Source organism: Fragaria vesca, linkage group LG3 (assembly GCF_000184155.1).
Source record: "Fragaria vesca subsp. vesca linkage group LG3, FraVesHawaii_1.0, whole genome shotgun sequence".
In the NCBI taxonomy this organism is placed as follows: Eukaryota; Viridiplantae; Streptophyta; class Magnoliopsida; order Rosales; family Rosaceae; genus Fragaria; species Fragaria vesca.
In genome coordinates, this window is record NC_020493.1 from 22,777,591 (window position 1) to 22,792,825 (window position 15,235).

Sequence of the window (15,235 nt, forward strand, 5' to 3'; positions counted from 1 at the left end):
ACCGCCATTTGAATCCCCAAGTTCGCTTGTCTAGTTAACTTGATCCATTCGATAGTTAATGTGTATATAATGGCTGGTGGAATCAAATTATTTATTGAATTTATGAACTGAATAGCACCCTCTTCATGGCTATAGAAATGATTTTGAATGCATCCACAATCCAGTGCATCCTATATGAATATATGCAATACCAGTTTCTCTGATCAAACGAATACGATAGAACATGATAGGAATTTGTTTCTATTTTTTTTTTTTTAACTCTAACTAACGTGGGTTAACAACAAAAATTCTTAAAAGTTTGTATCGATGATGTGGCAATATCTTGACCATTAAAAAGTTTGAAAGGCCTGGATTTTATGAACTTTACTAAATTCACCATTAGCTCACTTTAGAGGAGCCGGATCCATTCTTTATGCTTGGAAAACTAAGTAGTTGTTCATTGCAAATTTGCTAGGGTTCATATCCAAATCCATTATTACATTTTCCTTATAATCGCAGTTTGTTATGTAAAGTCTATTTTTGACCCATTTTCTTAGGGTTTGTATGAGTATGAGTATGCTTTTACCCTTCCCTAAAATAGGAAATTAATTAGATGACACTGATATGATAATGGAAACTAAATATTTAATTTTACAAACAAAACTACTTAGCCAAATTTATGCATTTGTGTAGCAAAAATCAACTCCAACAGAATACCAATAGTAGTTTATTTTAACTATTGATAAATTTAGCAATTGGTTTTGAATTGTTGAAGCAAAAGCTAAATTTTTTTATTTTTTATTTTGTCCATTTGTTAATTCATGATTGGTCAAATTTATCAGTTAACTCTAAATAACAATTTACTGCTGGAGCACCAATACTATTTCGATTGTTAAATTTCTTAACTATTGTTAAATTTAGCACAAACTAACCTAGGCTATTGGAGATGCTCTAAGAAAAACTAAGAAATTGGCATGGGAGACTTCCATACAAGTAATCCTGCTCAATTTTATTAGCGGCACGATTGTCAAGTTTTATTATTGACTTTTGTTGTTGCAAAATATGAACTGTAAGGTTAGTATTTTTCCAATATCTCAACATCCTTATGTGAAAAGAAATCTATATGTAACTAATCAAATGAAAATTAATCACCATATCTGAGTATAAGCAACACTGACACATGCACTCTTTGAATATACAAAAGAATGCAACATAATACTCATGATCTTACAACACAAAAATGTGAAAAAACATGCATCTCGTAAATCACAACATGGACATGATATGTCATTTGGATTATGAAAAAAAATACATTTCTGATTTTAATTTTTATTTGGGTCAAAAAACACATTTCTGATGCAGTAAATTGAAACCAAACAACACCACCCAAGAAAAAAGAAAAGAAATATTTCCCAAAAGATAAGGATTTTTTACACCAACAGTGTCTGAAAACTTGGGTGACTGACAATATGGTACCCGAACTTACAAAGTTATCAAAATGGTACCCAAACTCAATTTTTAGTATCTACATAGTACCCACGGCCGATTTTTCGTCACGTCAACGTTAACATTGACCATAGGTGACATATGTGTGTTAAAATAATGAGGGTAAGAAATTTTTGACTCTGACAAACCCTAAAATGAATATATTGAAAATTAAAATAATATTCACCCAAAAACTCTCTCTCTCTCTCTCCTCCCGCACAACCATCTTCCAAATCCATCTTAAACCCAGCAAACAAACAACAAGAAAACAAAATCTAGCTTTGAAATCCCAACAATCGTTTAAGCCTGCTATGATTCCAAGGCTGATGCTACATCAGCAACAAGTAACCCATTTGAAAAGAAGCCATTTGAGAGAAGAAAGATTGATTATGGAATTGGCTTCAATTGGGAAGATTCCCATTTCAACCATTAATCACAAATTGAACTGAACCAAATGCAAACTGATCACAGGTGATCTTTTTGATTGTCGAACTCCATAGTAGACCTCATCTAGTTCTAGCTCTCTTTCTCCATCTGAAATATTATATTTCCCCATCTCAAATCATACCGGTACTGATTAGTTATGGGCATTGGAGTCGAGGAGTCATCCTACCTGAGATTGCTCCGACAACGTCGAGGCGTCATCCTCGTCCTACACTCGGAAATTGAAGTCTGAATCTTTTGAATTTGAAAGAGTCCAGCACCTAGAAAGAGAGGTAGATCGACGACAGAGAGAATGGAGGACAAATAAGTCTTTTTGCCTCAATTAACAAGTCCGTTGACTGAGATTAACCACAGGTATTACGCAGATACTAAAAATTGAGTTTGGGTACCATTTTGATAACTTTGTAAGTTCGGGTACCATATTGTCAGTCACCTAAGTATTCAAACACTGTTGGTGCAAAAAACCCAAAAGATAAAAGTGAAGGTTGTTCATGCTATTGGGTTTCTGTGTCATTTTGGAGTTTGTGCTTGAGAAGCTTAAAAGACAACCCGGCCCAAACTCGTGACCCGTCTTCTTGCTTTTTTCCGCTTCCCTTTAAACCAAGTATTTGCCTTAAAGGGTACACAAGTATTTGCCTTAAACCAAAACCCTAATACATCCAAATTGGGGCTTTCTGAAATTCACCAAATATGGCAATTTACGCGGGAACCCTCTGCTTCAAAACCCAATTGCAGCTTCACTGTCGAGTTTTATTCATGCCCTGGTGAGAAATAATCATACTTTTTGCATTTTCTTACTTGCTGTGTTTCCCAGAAAATGAAGGAGAATTTCAAGAATGAAACTTTACCTTATTTGAGATTTTAGATAAATAAAAACTCAGATTAATTAACAAGTTGAGCGAATTGGGTTGTTGATTCTCAGTACCAAACACTGAAATGTATGTTGTTTTGTTATGGTTATGTTATAGCTAAAAATAAACTTCAGCTTTAGGAAGTGAGTCTGGTTTTATTGAAAGTTTTGGGTGAAATGAAGTGTTGTGGATCAATATTGGATTATTGGATGTTTCATTTTCAGGGTTAGGAAGAACAGTGCAATTTTTTGCTTGAAAAGCAGAGACTACAGTTCATCTGTTCCGGCTAGGTACATTCCGAAGAGAGTTTTTGAAGTTAACAAATCGGAAACTTCTCCGCAGAGAAAGCGTTCTGATAAAAAGGAATTTCGTGAGCTTTCGGATGGTTTTGCAATTAAGAGTGAGGTTAAACACCCGAGAAGTGGTGTACAGAACTATAGGGACTTTGATAAGAAGCTTCCCTCTAGTAACTCATTGCCTAATGACGTTGAGCAAGGTAGACTGTTTTTTCGATTTCACCTAGCAATTGTGTTTTTGTGCTTGGTTATTTTTCAAGCTCTATTTTGGTAGTTGTTTTTGTACAAAATTTGAAGTAATTTACTTTGAAAATTGTAGCATCTCCAGAGCTGGAGGATAAGATGGATCATCTATCAGGGGTTGCAGGCGATGATGAACTCATTGAAGAGCCTGAGGAGGTCTCTGAAGAGTTGAATGTATTACAAAATAGTAAAACTATGCATGAAGTTGAGAAAGCAGCAATAGAATTACTTGCTGGAAGGTTAGAACTCCTGCAACTTGCATAACACCTGTTGCATATATGTTTGCTAATTTTGATAAGTAATAACATTGATTCAATATGTAGTGTAGTGCTCTAGAATGTTTAGGGTCATAGATACTTTTGGAATTCATAGAACTTTGAGGTTTGAGCAATTTTTATGTAGGAGTATGATTCTTAACAGTTTAAAGATAAGACTATTTGCCTGTGAATGAAGAAAAACATTCAAGTGTTTATTTTTCTATGTAGGGCTTTCACTGCAGTTGAATTGAGAAAGAAATTATTTCGAAAGGGATTTTCTCTTGACGCCATTGAAGCAGTGATAAAAGATTTCATGAGAAGGTATGTTTCTACTTGTATGAATGGCGTGTGTTAAGAATGCTCTTCAGTAAAAGTGTCATATTGATCTGAGTTGCTGATGCTTCCTGTGTTGCATGTTGTACCACTGGTTCAATCACTATTCAAAAGAAGCAGAATAAAAGCTGATGATAGACATCTGGATGTACTATTAACAAGTTTATAGGAACTAGGCGCCTTAAAGCTTGATACCGCTTGCGTCAATATTTTTTCGGACTTAATTGGATCATTTTTTGGAGTAATGCTGGTGTAAAGGAATAAACATATTAGAATGACATGTGTAACCACAGGGGCATTTCAGTACCTCTGTATCCATTTGCATCCTTTTCTTTTCCTTGGTCTTATAAAACACCTGAGGACTTTTTTTTATGAGCAGTTATGAGTAGTTGTTTGGTATAATTCATTTGGAAAAAGAGTTTGTGGCTGCACATGTGAATTGTTCTGCAGCAAATATGTATTTTGCTTTTGCTGGAGTTACTTTTTTTATTTAGATAAATGAGTTCCTAAATTTCTTCTCCTTTCCATATTTTTCAACTGTAATATGAAATTTGAGATATATTATAGTGATAATGATTCATTAACCAAATTATCTTTTGACTTCTTAACCGAGTTTGCCCTTATGTGAATTGTAGAGGGCTAATCAATGATAGCTTGTATGCGGAAGCATTTTCACGTTCTCGATGGTCTTCTTCAAGCTGGGGACCCAGGCGGATAAAGCAAGTAAGGGATCCTATCTGAGTATGAAAAGTTACTTGGTACATTGACATGACTATTATGAAATTGATATGCTGAATGACAGTTATTATCACGATGATCCTCATTACCATAGTGCACCCTCATCTAAGTAAGAGTAGTCATCTTGATGTCACATTAGGTAGTCAGCTCCTTGTCAGAGTTCTTAACTTCATAGAAGTCTAATCAAGAAATTACTAGAAGTACCAAAGTAGTCAGGGTGTCATGTCTGCCTTTATAATTATAATGAAACCGAATCTGTTTGATCAGGCACTTTTCACCAAGGGGGTTAGTGCAGTTGATGCTGAGAAGGCAATTAAACTGGTGTTTGAGGACAGAGACTCAGATGAGGATGGAGAATCAGATGATGGTCAGGAGTTAATTCATGGCATGTCAAAGATCTCAATGGACCATTTATTTGTTCAGGCCTCGAAACAATGGCTCCGAGGTGGAGAAGTTCCTAGAGAGATGAGGAAATCAAGGATTGTTCGTTGGCTTCAATATCGTGGTTTCAACTGGGGTGTTATCAGCTTTATATTAAAGAAGTTAGAATCTCAGCACCCACCCTAGAATGCAATAAGGCTATTTCATTTTCAGGCCATGTAAGAACAAAATGGTGTTGTCCATACATTATAGCCATCAACTGAAATGCCAGTTGTGTAGTATAGCTAGTGTTGGGGTCTCTGTTGTCCCTAGTTGCTATAGCCAGAGAACTAGTCACTTTAGACCTTATCAGAACATAATGTTGCATTAGCCGACCCTGGCACCACCTAGTTTGGATGGGTTGAAGCACTAATGACAACATAGGAGAGTAGAGACAGGTCTTGGTGGGCACTACTTAGCTGTTGTTGGTAGGTTCGACATTTTTGGAGCCAAAAAAGGAAAACTCATGTACTCATGCACTGTAAAAAGAAAAAATTCTTCAATGAAACTTGGTCATTCTGTTGCTGCATTCGATATTCACCTCTACACAATCTTTCTTTAGGATGTTAAGAGTGTAGCTGTCAGCATTTACGTATGTGTATCTGTCGATGTGTATGTATGTGTACGTTAAAGGTGTAGCAACTCATACTAATTGCTATAAGATACACTAGATTTTGAATTACTCCATTCTCTGCTTTGAAAAATGGATAGTAGCAGTTCTTCCTCACCCACCTCCGTAGATCTCTCTGCAATATGCTGAAAAAGAAGACGTAAATCTATGTGAGGTGTAATGTTATAGAACAGCAGCTACTTTGTTCTGAGTATTGTATATGTTGCAGGTATAATGGTTTTGCCTTCTACATGTGCTTCTGATTATGACATAGCAAGTCGTCTAATCCAAGATTAGTATCCTTTGCTGGAAAGTCTTGCTCAGATAAGCACATGGACATGTGATAAGGAGTCAGGGACCATGTGAGCTTTGCTGGAACTACTGGCTCTTACCCACAAAAACATAAACATATATTTATACAGAAAGAGAGAGGTGAAGGAATATCATTCCCATACAAGAAATTCTAATTACATAAAACCAAAAATACCAATCATTGTTATAACTTCTACATACCCTACTACTCTCACTGCTCCACAAGACAGTTAAGCCATCCCTGTTCCCAAGAATATCCCAAAAATAGTTGGGGGGGAGCCAATAAGGAATTTGAAGATTCCAAATTTCCCTCAAGACCATTGATTATTTCAATCTACAAGAACTATAAATAGTGAAAAATTAATTTACACTATAATACCACCTAACATTCACCCTTTGCTCTGTGGGACTTTCCCAAGAGATATTCACATAGCTTCTCTTTTACTCTTCCTCACTGCATTGAATCTTCAGAGAAAGCAAAGGAGCAGTTTGAAGAGCCTTGTGAAACTGCTTTTCTTGCTGGAGGAGATGCTAGAATTGATTGTAATGCTCCTCCCTTTGACATTTCTGGCTCTGACCTTGCGGTCTCAACATGTCGAATTTCTTTGAGCATTGCCACGATATCTTTCATCGTGGGACGATCACTGGCACGAGTACTGACACAAAGAAATGACACAGCTAGTGTTTGCAGCATTTCATGCATTGTAGGATCAGCTCTTCCTCTAAGCTTTGAGTCAAGAATGTCTGATGGGTCTCGCTTTGCGGCTAAGTGCTCACGAACCCATTGAACTAAATGTGCACCACCAGGCAAAGTTGGGTCTAGTGGATGCCTTCCTGTTAACACCTCTAACAGAACAACCCCAAAACTGTACACATCACTCTTTTCATCAATCCTCTGCATCGAAGCGTGTTCTGTAGTTATCCAAGAATGAAAACACAGTTAGTCATTTAGAGGAAGAAAATTAGTTAGACAATAAGGAACTACTAAACAGTTTGAAAATGATTAGTCTTAGTTTACCTGGAGCCATGTATCCATAAGAACCAGCTAGCTGAGGCCTCTGACTTGGTTTGGACAACTCATCATCATCACCATTGCTATTGACAATCCTAGCTAAGCCAAAGTCAGCAAGGCAAGGCTCATTTCCAGGACCCAACAACACGTTCATGGCTTTCACATCACCATGTAAAATAGCAGGCACACAATCATGATGCAAGTACGATAAAGCGTGTGCCACACCTAGGACAACATCATATCTAGACTCCCAATCTTGTCCTCCTTTACCAGCACCATGTAACTGTGAGCTCAAGCTTCCACTGGGAAGGTAATCATAGAACAAAAGCTTCAGGTTTCGGTTGGAACACCAACCAAGGAGCCTGATGATGTTCTTGTGCCTGATTGAACCAAGTGTCTGGATTTCGGAACTGAATGCTCCTGACTCTTCTGATGACCACATCTTCTTCACTGCTAGTGTCTCCCCATTTGGAATTGTCACTCTGTATACAACTCCAGAGCTTCCAGTACCAATCACATTGGATGAAGTTAAATTCTTGACAATGTCATCAACAGAGAATTCCAGCTTCTGGTACAAGGTCATTTCCCAGCTGTCATCTTCCCTGAGAATGTTGTTGGCTATTCGAGCACGGATTAGCGTGTAAACTGCAAGCAGGAGAAGTAATGCACTAGCACTAATGAGAATGGACATGATTAGCTTCATAACTGATCTGCTGTGGCCTGCTCCCATTCTGTCAGCTGGAGTTACAACCCCGCCTGCGATGTAGAGACCTTTGTTTGCCGCAAGGTCACTAAGAGGGAGTTTCCGAAAGAATGGGGTGTTAGGCAATTCACCAGAAAAGTCATTGTTAGAGACATTGAGGGAGACAAGGTTTTGAAGGTCTGTGAGAGTGTTTAAGTTCCCAGATAGCTTATTGTGGGAGAGGTCAAGAACTCCTAGCTTGGTTAGACCAGAGAATTGGGATGGGATTTCACCAGAAAAAAGGTTACAGCTTAAGTTGAGAGAAATTTCAAGTGATGGAATCTGACCAAGTTGCTTTGGGATTTCACCTGAGAAGCCATTGTTGCCAAGGTCTAGCAGTTGAAGCTTAATGCAAGATAGGATCTCAGCCGGTATGCTTCCAGAAAGTTGATTCTTCCCGAGGTTGAGTTTCGTTAATTCGGTTAATGAACCAATGCTGTGAGGAAGCTGACCGTTGAGCCTGTTGTCTGAGATGTCAACAAACTGAAGACTCTTAGGCAGAGTATCAGGGACAGAGCCGGTGAGACCATTTGAATGCAGATCAAGAAACTCGAGGTTTTGACATCCTGATATTGCTGGAGGGACAGCACCAACAAGGCGGTTGTTGCTTATGTCAACAAAGTTCAAGCTCTTCAAATTGCCAATCTCAGCTGGAATAGCACCCGCCAGCCGGTTCTGATTCAACCTTAATCTGTACAAGCTCGAGCAGTTTCCTATATCCGGTGGTATAAACCCGGATAAATCATTGGAAAGTAGCAGAAGCTTGGTGAGATTTCTCAAGCCGAAGATATTCTTCGGTATTGGACCAAAGAGGTTGTTGTAAGAAAGATCAAGAGCTTGAAGCTCCTGGCAATCAGAGAGACTCTCAGGAATGTTGCCTGTGAGCCTATTCTGCCAGGCGAAAAACAGAGTTAGGCTCTTGAGGTTGCCAATAAGAGTGGGAATCTCCCCCGAGATGTCGTTGTTGTCAAATTCCAAGTGTGTCAGATCCTTGCAGTTTGAGATTTCAGAAGGTATGGTACCTGATAGCTGATTGACACTCAACTGCAGCTCCTGAAGTTTCGAAAGCTCACCAAAAGTTTTCGGTATCTGGCCTGTCAGAAGATTTTCAGATAAGTCCAGGACTGTGAGCTCACTGCAGCTTCCTAGCTCAACTGGAATTGAACCCACCAAACTGTTCTGCCACAGCAACAGACTCTGAAGCTTGCTGAGCTCACCAATCTGCTTTGGGATTGGACCGGTGATTGAGTTCTGGTACAAGTACAGGTTCTGCAAGTCCCTGCAGTTTCCAATCTCTTCTGGGATTGGACCGGACAAGAGAGACGTATATATGGCGATTGTTTGGATACTTTTCAGTAGTCCAATCGATGAAGGAAGACTTCCGGTAATGCTGGTCTCAGCAAGGCCTAACATGACCAAGTTGGTGCAGTTGCCAATCTCCCAAGGAATCTCACCATTGAGGTTTTTGTTTCCTCCTGCTCTGAAGACTTGTAGCTTGCTCAATGCTCCAATACTCTTTGGGATTTCGCCGCTGAGTTGATTGTCGTAGAGTGTCAGGTACACAAGGTTTGAGAGGTTACCAATGCCTGAGGGGATTTTGCCTTCGAGGAAATTCGTGTTGAGAGATAAGGTTTCGAGTTTGCTCAGCCTGCATATTTCTTCTGGGATTTCACCAGAGAGAGAGTTGTCACCGAGATCAATGAAACTTAGCTCATGATAATCTCCAAGCTCTTTCGGGATTGTCCCAGTGAGATTCGTTGAAGAAAGGATGAGGCTTCTTAAGGACTTGAGAGGCTGCAAATTTGAAGGCAATGAGCCTTGCAAATCTACTGCCTTCAATGTTATCTCTGTCACTTCTCCATTCGAGTTGCTGCAGCGGATCCCAAACCAGTTGCATGGACTTGCGTCTGAAGAAACCCATGATTTCAACGCATCTGTAGAGCTGTTTAAACTGTTCTTCCATGCTAGAAGAGCCTGGCCTTGTTCATCAATGGAATGACATGAAGAAAACAAAAGAGAGTTTATTGAAAGAAGTAAAACTATTGAGAAGATGTTATTGGGAGAAGGGAATGGATTCCTTAGAGTAGCAGGCATTGCTGAGAGAGGAGAACAGTTGATCTGTTTTGGGATTGTAGAGGGAGGAACCCCATGTTTTGTTTATAGAAGAAAAGCAGAAGATCTGGATCCAATAGAGCAACTTCTTTATCCTTTTAATTAATATTGTAATCGGGTATACTTGTTAATTGGGGGAGATGATGATGCAGATGGGGTTTTTGGTTTTATTTATCAAAGTGGGTTTTCTTATATGGGACTCTTTGTTCATTCTGAGTTAAGTAATTGATGGGCAGAAAGGTTTTGGTTTTTCTCTCTAGAGATGGACTTCTCTTTGGTATTTTGTGTAAGCAAGTCACTGAAGTCACTTTCTTTTTCTCCTTTTTACCTTGTGGAATACCCAGAAATCACATTCCTTCTGTCATAAAAGAACATTTCCTTTTGCATAGGTCATTTTGACAATAAAAGTTTAACTTGGTTAAAGAGTAAAACCCCTTATCCCTTTGGGGATCAGCAGAGAGTGATAGCTTAGAGATCAAACCAACAAGACAGAGCTAATCATTGAATGTTGTTAAGCTGTGGAATGTGTGTTAATCAAGATGACAACATCTTCTTAAATAGGGAAAGGCCCCAAACCGCAAATGTGGTCCTTCAATCTTTGTGGCCACAGCTTTCTTAGCAGCTGCTTGTAGCAAGTTTGTGGTGATTGTAGGTAAGTACCAATCCATGTTCCTACTCAAATGAGGAACACACCCTTAACCTCATCTAACAGAAGATCTGGAATTTGGTCATCCAAACATTGAAAAAATATGGGTTGATGGGTTCTGGTTAACTAAGAATTACCAAAGTAAAAGCAAAGGAAATTCGTATCTGACAATATGTGTTCACCTATTAAGAAATGAGCCAACAATGTATTTGAAGCGTCCATCTCTCCTCATTACCAAAGTAAAAGCAAAGGGAATTCTCTTATCCGCAGACAATCATTTCATGCGTCATAAATGCTTCCGTTATTAAAGAAATGAGCGAACAACGTATTTGATGCGTACATCTTTCCTCGGGACGGCCATATTTCATTACAAAAGCCTTTAGTTATTCGGAAATTCACAAACAATGAATATCATACTAATCTATTTCTATTATTTAATCGAAATTTACTTGAAAATTTCTGGGATCATGAATGGGTTAATCTGTCGAGGCAGACTGGCATCTATATATATAGTAGTTTTTTGAAGGATGGTGATCCGTTTGAGTTTATGTATGGAAGAAATATATGTGGAATGACTGGAATCTAGTGGAGTAGTGAAGTGCACATGGAAGTGAGGAATATGTGAAAAACTGGTTTTTTTAGTTTAATTACTGCAAATCTGGTCATGCTGTCGGATGGTCTTTGCTGTAAAGATTAAAAGAAAACAAAGAAGGAATGCTGGCCTTGTTTGGAAGGAACAAAGTCACACCACTGAAGACTAGTTAATTATTATTAGTACTAATCACAAATCAAAACCAAATCACCTATGAAACACAAAGAGATCAAGTTGTTTATGATATTGATCGATGGCATCAGCATCATTAATCAAAAGTGATCACGGGAATCATTTGGAGCTTATTAAAACTAAGTTGGTTTTTACATGTTTGTTTCTTGGGATTGTGTGGTGGTAATATATAATTATATATGCTTCTTTTGTTTCTATTTTGATCTGCATAAATTAGTTCTACTAGTTTGATAGTGCCTACCCAGTAGTACAAATTAAACCACTAATTGTGTGAAGATGTGCTTTTTAAGGATAATGTTACTGATATATGAGCAGCAGGTTGCAGATAAATCCCATATATATACCAGCAAACAAGTTTAATTTAAGCTTTTGTCACTGTAGCCAGGTAAGTTCTCTTGTTCTTAGACAAGAACTGTGATTTTGAATAGAGTATATATCCATTAATTAACAGATATAACAATATTTACAGTTAAAAGTTTCAGTGAACAATAATTGGAACTGATATAGACCCGGCCCCCTTTCAGGTTTGGACAGCTTAAGAGAACATATATCTTCTTCTCATCTGTTCATGAATCATGAATATCTACTCTGATGTGAACCTTGATTTGCTTAAACATCCTTTCCCACACAATTCCATCTGTATATAATTGTGATTGATTTTCTCTAAATTTTTGTACACCATGCATACATTACATGAAAACATATCATTTATGATATATATGGGGACCCAAATGTGCTTCATTTGTATGAAGATGGGAAACTTTCACAGCCTCTCCCTTTATGTATCACTCATTCAGTCATTAGCTGTGTATTTGGTATGGGAGTACGATGGAGAGAAGTATTATACAAAATAGATATTTGTAAAAATAAAAGTGTTATGTGTATTCGATACAATTCAATTTATTATTCTTCTCATGTCTCCCGGAAAACACATGAAGACACATATAGTTAGAATTTATATCTTAGACAATTCACAATTAAAACAAAATAGAAAATATGACAATCTTGACTCAGACTAATACACTTCGACAATTGAGTATCATTTTCACCAAATAATTTCTAAGAAATATGTCCAAAAGGGATATAACTATATCACATAAGGGAAGCTAATAAACAATATGGGGACACATACACCTAATGACCTAAAGAACGGATACAAACAAGATCACTAGATATAAGGGTAGATATACTCTTCATGGGCAACACCACTTTTCTCTTTTCTAAAATTTCTTTGTGAAAAGCAAGCTAGCAAAGGCTTCTTGTCCTAGCTAGAAATTTATAAAGGATTTTCTGTATAAAATTTTGTTATGCACGAATGGAAGTGGATCATATGATCACTTTTTCACTACTTAGCAATAATGGGTAGTCTAATATTGAAATTCACGGTGCTTTCATTATTTCATTGTTGACACAATCAAATATTAATCTAACAATTTGTTTATAAAGCAGATTTGTCTGTAACTACTTGTTCATCTCAATTATTAACCAGCTGCATGCACTAACTTATGAAAATGCAAAGGCAGTGCGTGATTTGGATCTAAATCACATTCTCTTTTATATATTTCAGATCCCATCACATGATCCTATATATTAATATTGGGTAACATTATATCCCATATTCATAGATACCCAGAAAACTTATATACGAATCTGATCTTTGTCAATGGCATGTATTGTGCACATGACAAGACTTGATGGAGTTTGTTTGGTTTTTCTTATATAGAACATCATGCTTTCTGGTTATTCAAGTAGTGCCATGTTACAATCCTCACTTGGTGCAAACCCTATTTTATTATTAGGGTTTTGTCCATCAGCTACCTCTGGTTTCTGGCATGAGACCTGCACATGTAGAGAGAGAGAGAGAGAGAGAGAGAGAGTGTGTGTGTGTGTGGAAGAAGGGTGGCTTTAGCTTTGTATATAGTTTATAGAATTTGATGTATTTTCAGGGCGATCGAGAATAGCTAGAAGGGAGGAAAGGAGCTGAAAGACTGATAGAGTCTGCTTTGTCATGGCACACGTGCAATGGAGTTGGAAAAATGGATATGAACCCTAGAGCTTTTGAGTTCTAATGATCTGGAAATAAAAAATACTTGATGAATAATAATGATAGACCATGATGGATCCAACAATGTCATCTGTCACTTGCCTATATTTGTGATCTCATCGACTAAGAGATCCACAGGGTCCTTTCACCGTCCAAAACAAGAACTTTGGAAGGGTTGCAGTATCTTATTGTGATGTTGATCGATGCAGTAGACTAGCTCGTCGACACAAAAGCTCCGCGTAGGTGTGTACTATTGTTTTTCTTTTCCAATTGGGTGTGAAATGACAAACCATTTCAGTTACACCAGCAAGTTTGTAACACACTCACCAAATCAGTAATTTGATTATTTCGATTATTCTTCTATTAATCTAAAGAAATAATAACTAACAGACTTCTTTATGGTTTATCATATACATAATATGAGTTGGATCAATGAAGTTCATGTCCTAATCTTTTGTTACCTTTCCTACTTGGCCTACAGAACTTTAGCTTCCCACGGTCAAATTAATTGGAATTGGGTAGCTATTTGCGTCTTTTAACACTAATAGTAGTGATTCAATGAAGCATTCTAAGCATCTTTAGTTCACTTTTGATTAAGATAATCCATTTTCTAGTAGCCGGCTTAGACTACAGAAACTGGCCTCTCACTTACCCATTTGAACACTACTTTGGCTTTTGGTTTCTGCTTAGTTTATTTCTGATTATGCCAATTAATCTTTGAACCCATCTCACTTTGTTTTACTTAGTGGAGAAGATGGCCCTAACCTTTAACAATAATTCCAACACAAAAACACAGCCTTAACATATAGAATTGCATTCTCTTGCATAAGCTCCATTAAAAGGCCAAAATCCTTGTCTACTAGCTACAATTTGTTGTCCTCATCTTTCCTTGATTTCTGGATGTTGTTGTTTGAAGTTTGAACAACAGTAGCTTTCAAACCATTTTGTATCACTTGAGGATTGTCATTAGGCTCATTACAATAAAGATTGATTGGCATTTGGTGTGAGGTAGAGGACTAAACTCGTTCCTTTCTCTTAAAGCACTACGTGTGTTACAATCTAAATCGCACTTAAGGCCTTATTAGTCAAAATGTGTGTGCCAAGGACCAAAGGCTTTGTGCTTTTATATCTTTAGAACACAAACCAGTTGTTGATAATTTGGTAAGATTAGTCACTCCTAATCACAGAAGGTAAGTCTCAACTCACTAGCTATGATTCGGTCTAATACCGTTCTTAAAGAAGCTGCCTCAGCTCTACAATTTGATCTTTTGAATGTAGATTGTAATGGGAGTTTTTGTTTGTAACTTTGTTTTTCGTATCGAAAAAAAAACACTACCAATGATGAAATCTCTGGAAAGCTCCTACTAATTCGTGGGTGGAGACTTCCTGAGTGGCAAGATCTTTATGCAAATACGATTCCAGAACTTCGAACGGCCGGCCGGATTAATTTTCAAACTCTTGATTCTTACACTCGAGGTGTCATGTCCGATTTCCATCATTCATGGCAAACATAGAAACTGTAAAACCAAAAGGAGAAATGAAACTGTAGGGTTGCCGGCGTTAGGATGTCACTCGACAAATGAAAAAGGTGGATTTAAAACTGCTTGCATCTTCAATTATACACCATAATGCTGCCAGATTAATAATCCATTGGTTTTGCTCCGAACAAGAGGACATAGGATTGTCATTTCAGCAAAAGATTTCCTTCATTGATGTGTTTCTTAGCTGTAGTGTTTCAGAGAATGAGAAAAACCCAAGAAGAAAAAACTCAGTGTTGTGCACTTGAGCTGCAATTCCAACCTAACCCTATCTTGTTTTGGTAATCTAATGTGGAACAAGGCATGGTCCAGCATCATGTGGTTTCAATTTATGTGATCCATAAACTACAAGAAACTAATCAAGATTGAAGACAAGTGCATAGAAAAAG

At 37.6% G+C, this 15,235-nt stretch overlaps 2 protein-coding genes across 2 annotated transcripts; one reads left to right on the plus strand and one right to left on the minus strand.

Annotated features, from left to right (window-relative positions):
* Positions 1-2,526: 2,526 nt before the first annotated feature.
* Positions 2,527-5,574, plus strand: LOC101300891. Its single transcript, XM_004294860.1, has 6 exons — positions 2,527-2,672; positions 2,984-3,255; positions 3,375-3,537; positions 3,784-3,876; positions 4,524-4,611; positions 4,894-5,574. Exons 1-6 carry the CDS (start codon positions 2,599-2,601, stop codon positions 5,191-5,193), a joined length of 990 nt encoding a protein of 329 aa, XP_004294908.1. The 5' UTR covers positions 2,527-2,598; the 3' UTR covers positions 5,194-5,574.
* A 526-nt stretch (positions 5,575-6,100) lies between these two features.
* On the minus strand, positions 6,101-9,828 carry LOC101299278 (probable LRR receptor-like serine/threonine-protein kinase At4g26540-like). Its single transcript, XM_004294854.1, has 2 exons — positions 6,987-9,828; positions 6,101-6,880 (listed from the first exon to the last, which is right to left on the minus strand). Exons 1-2 carry the CDS (start codon positions 9,814-9,816, stop codon positions 6,420-6,422), a joined length of 3,291 nt encoding a protein of 1,096 aa, XP_004294902.1. The 5' UTR covers positions 9,817-9,828; the 3' UTR covers positions 6,101-6,419.
* Positions 9,829-15,235: the final 5,407 nt, after the last annotated feature.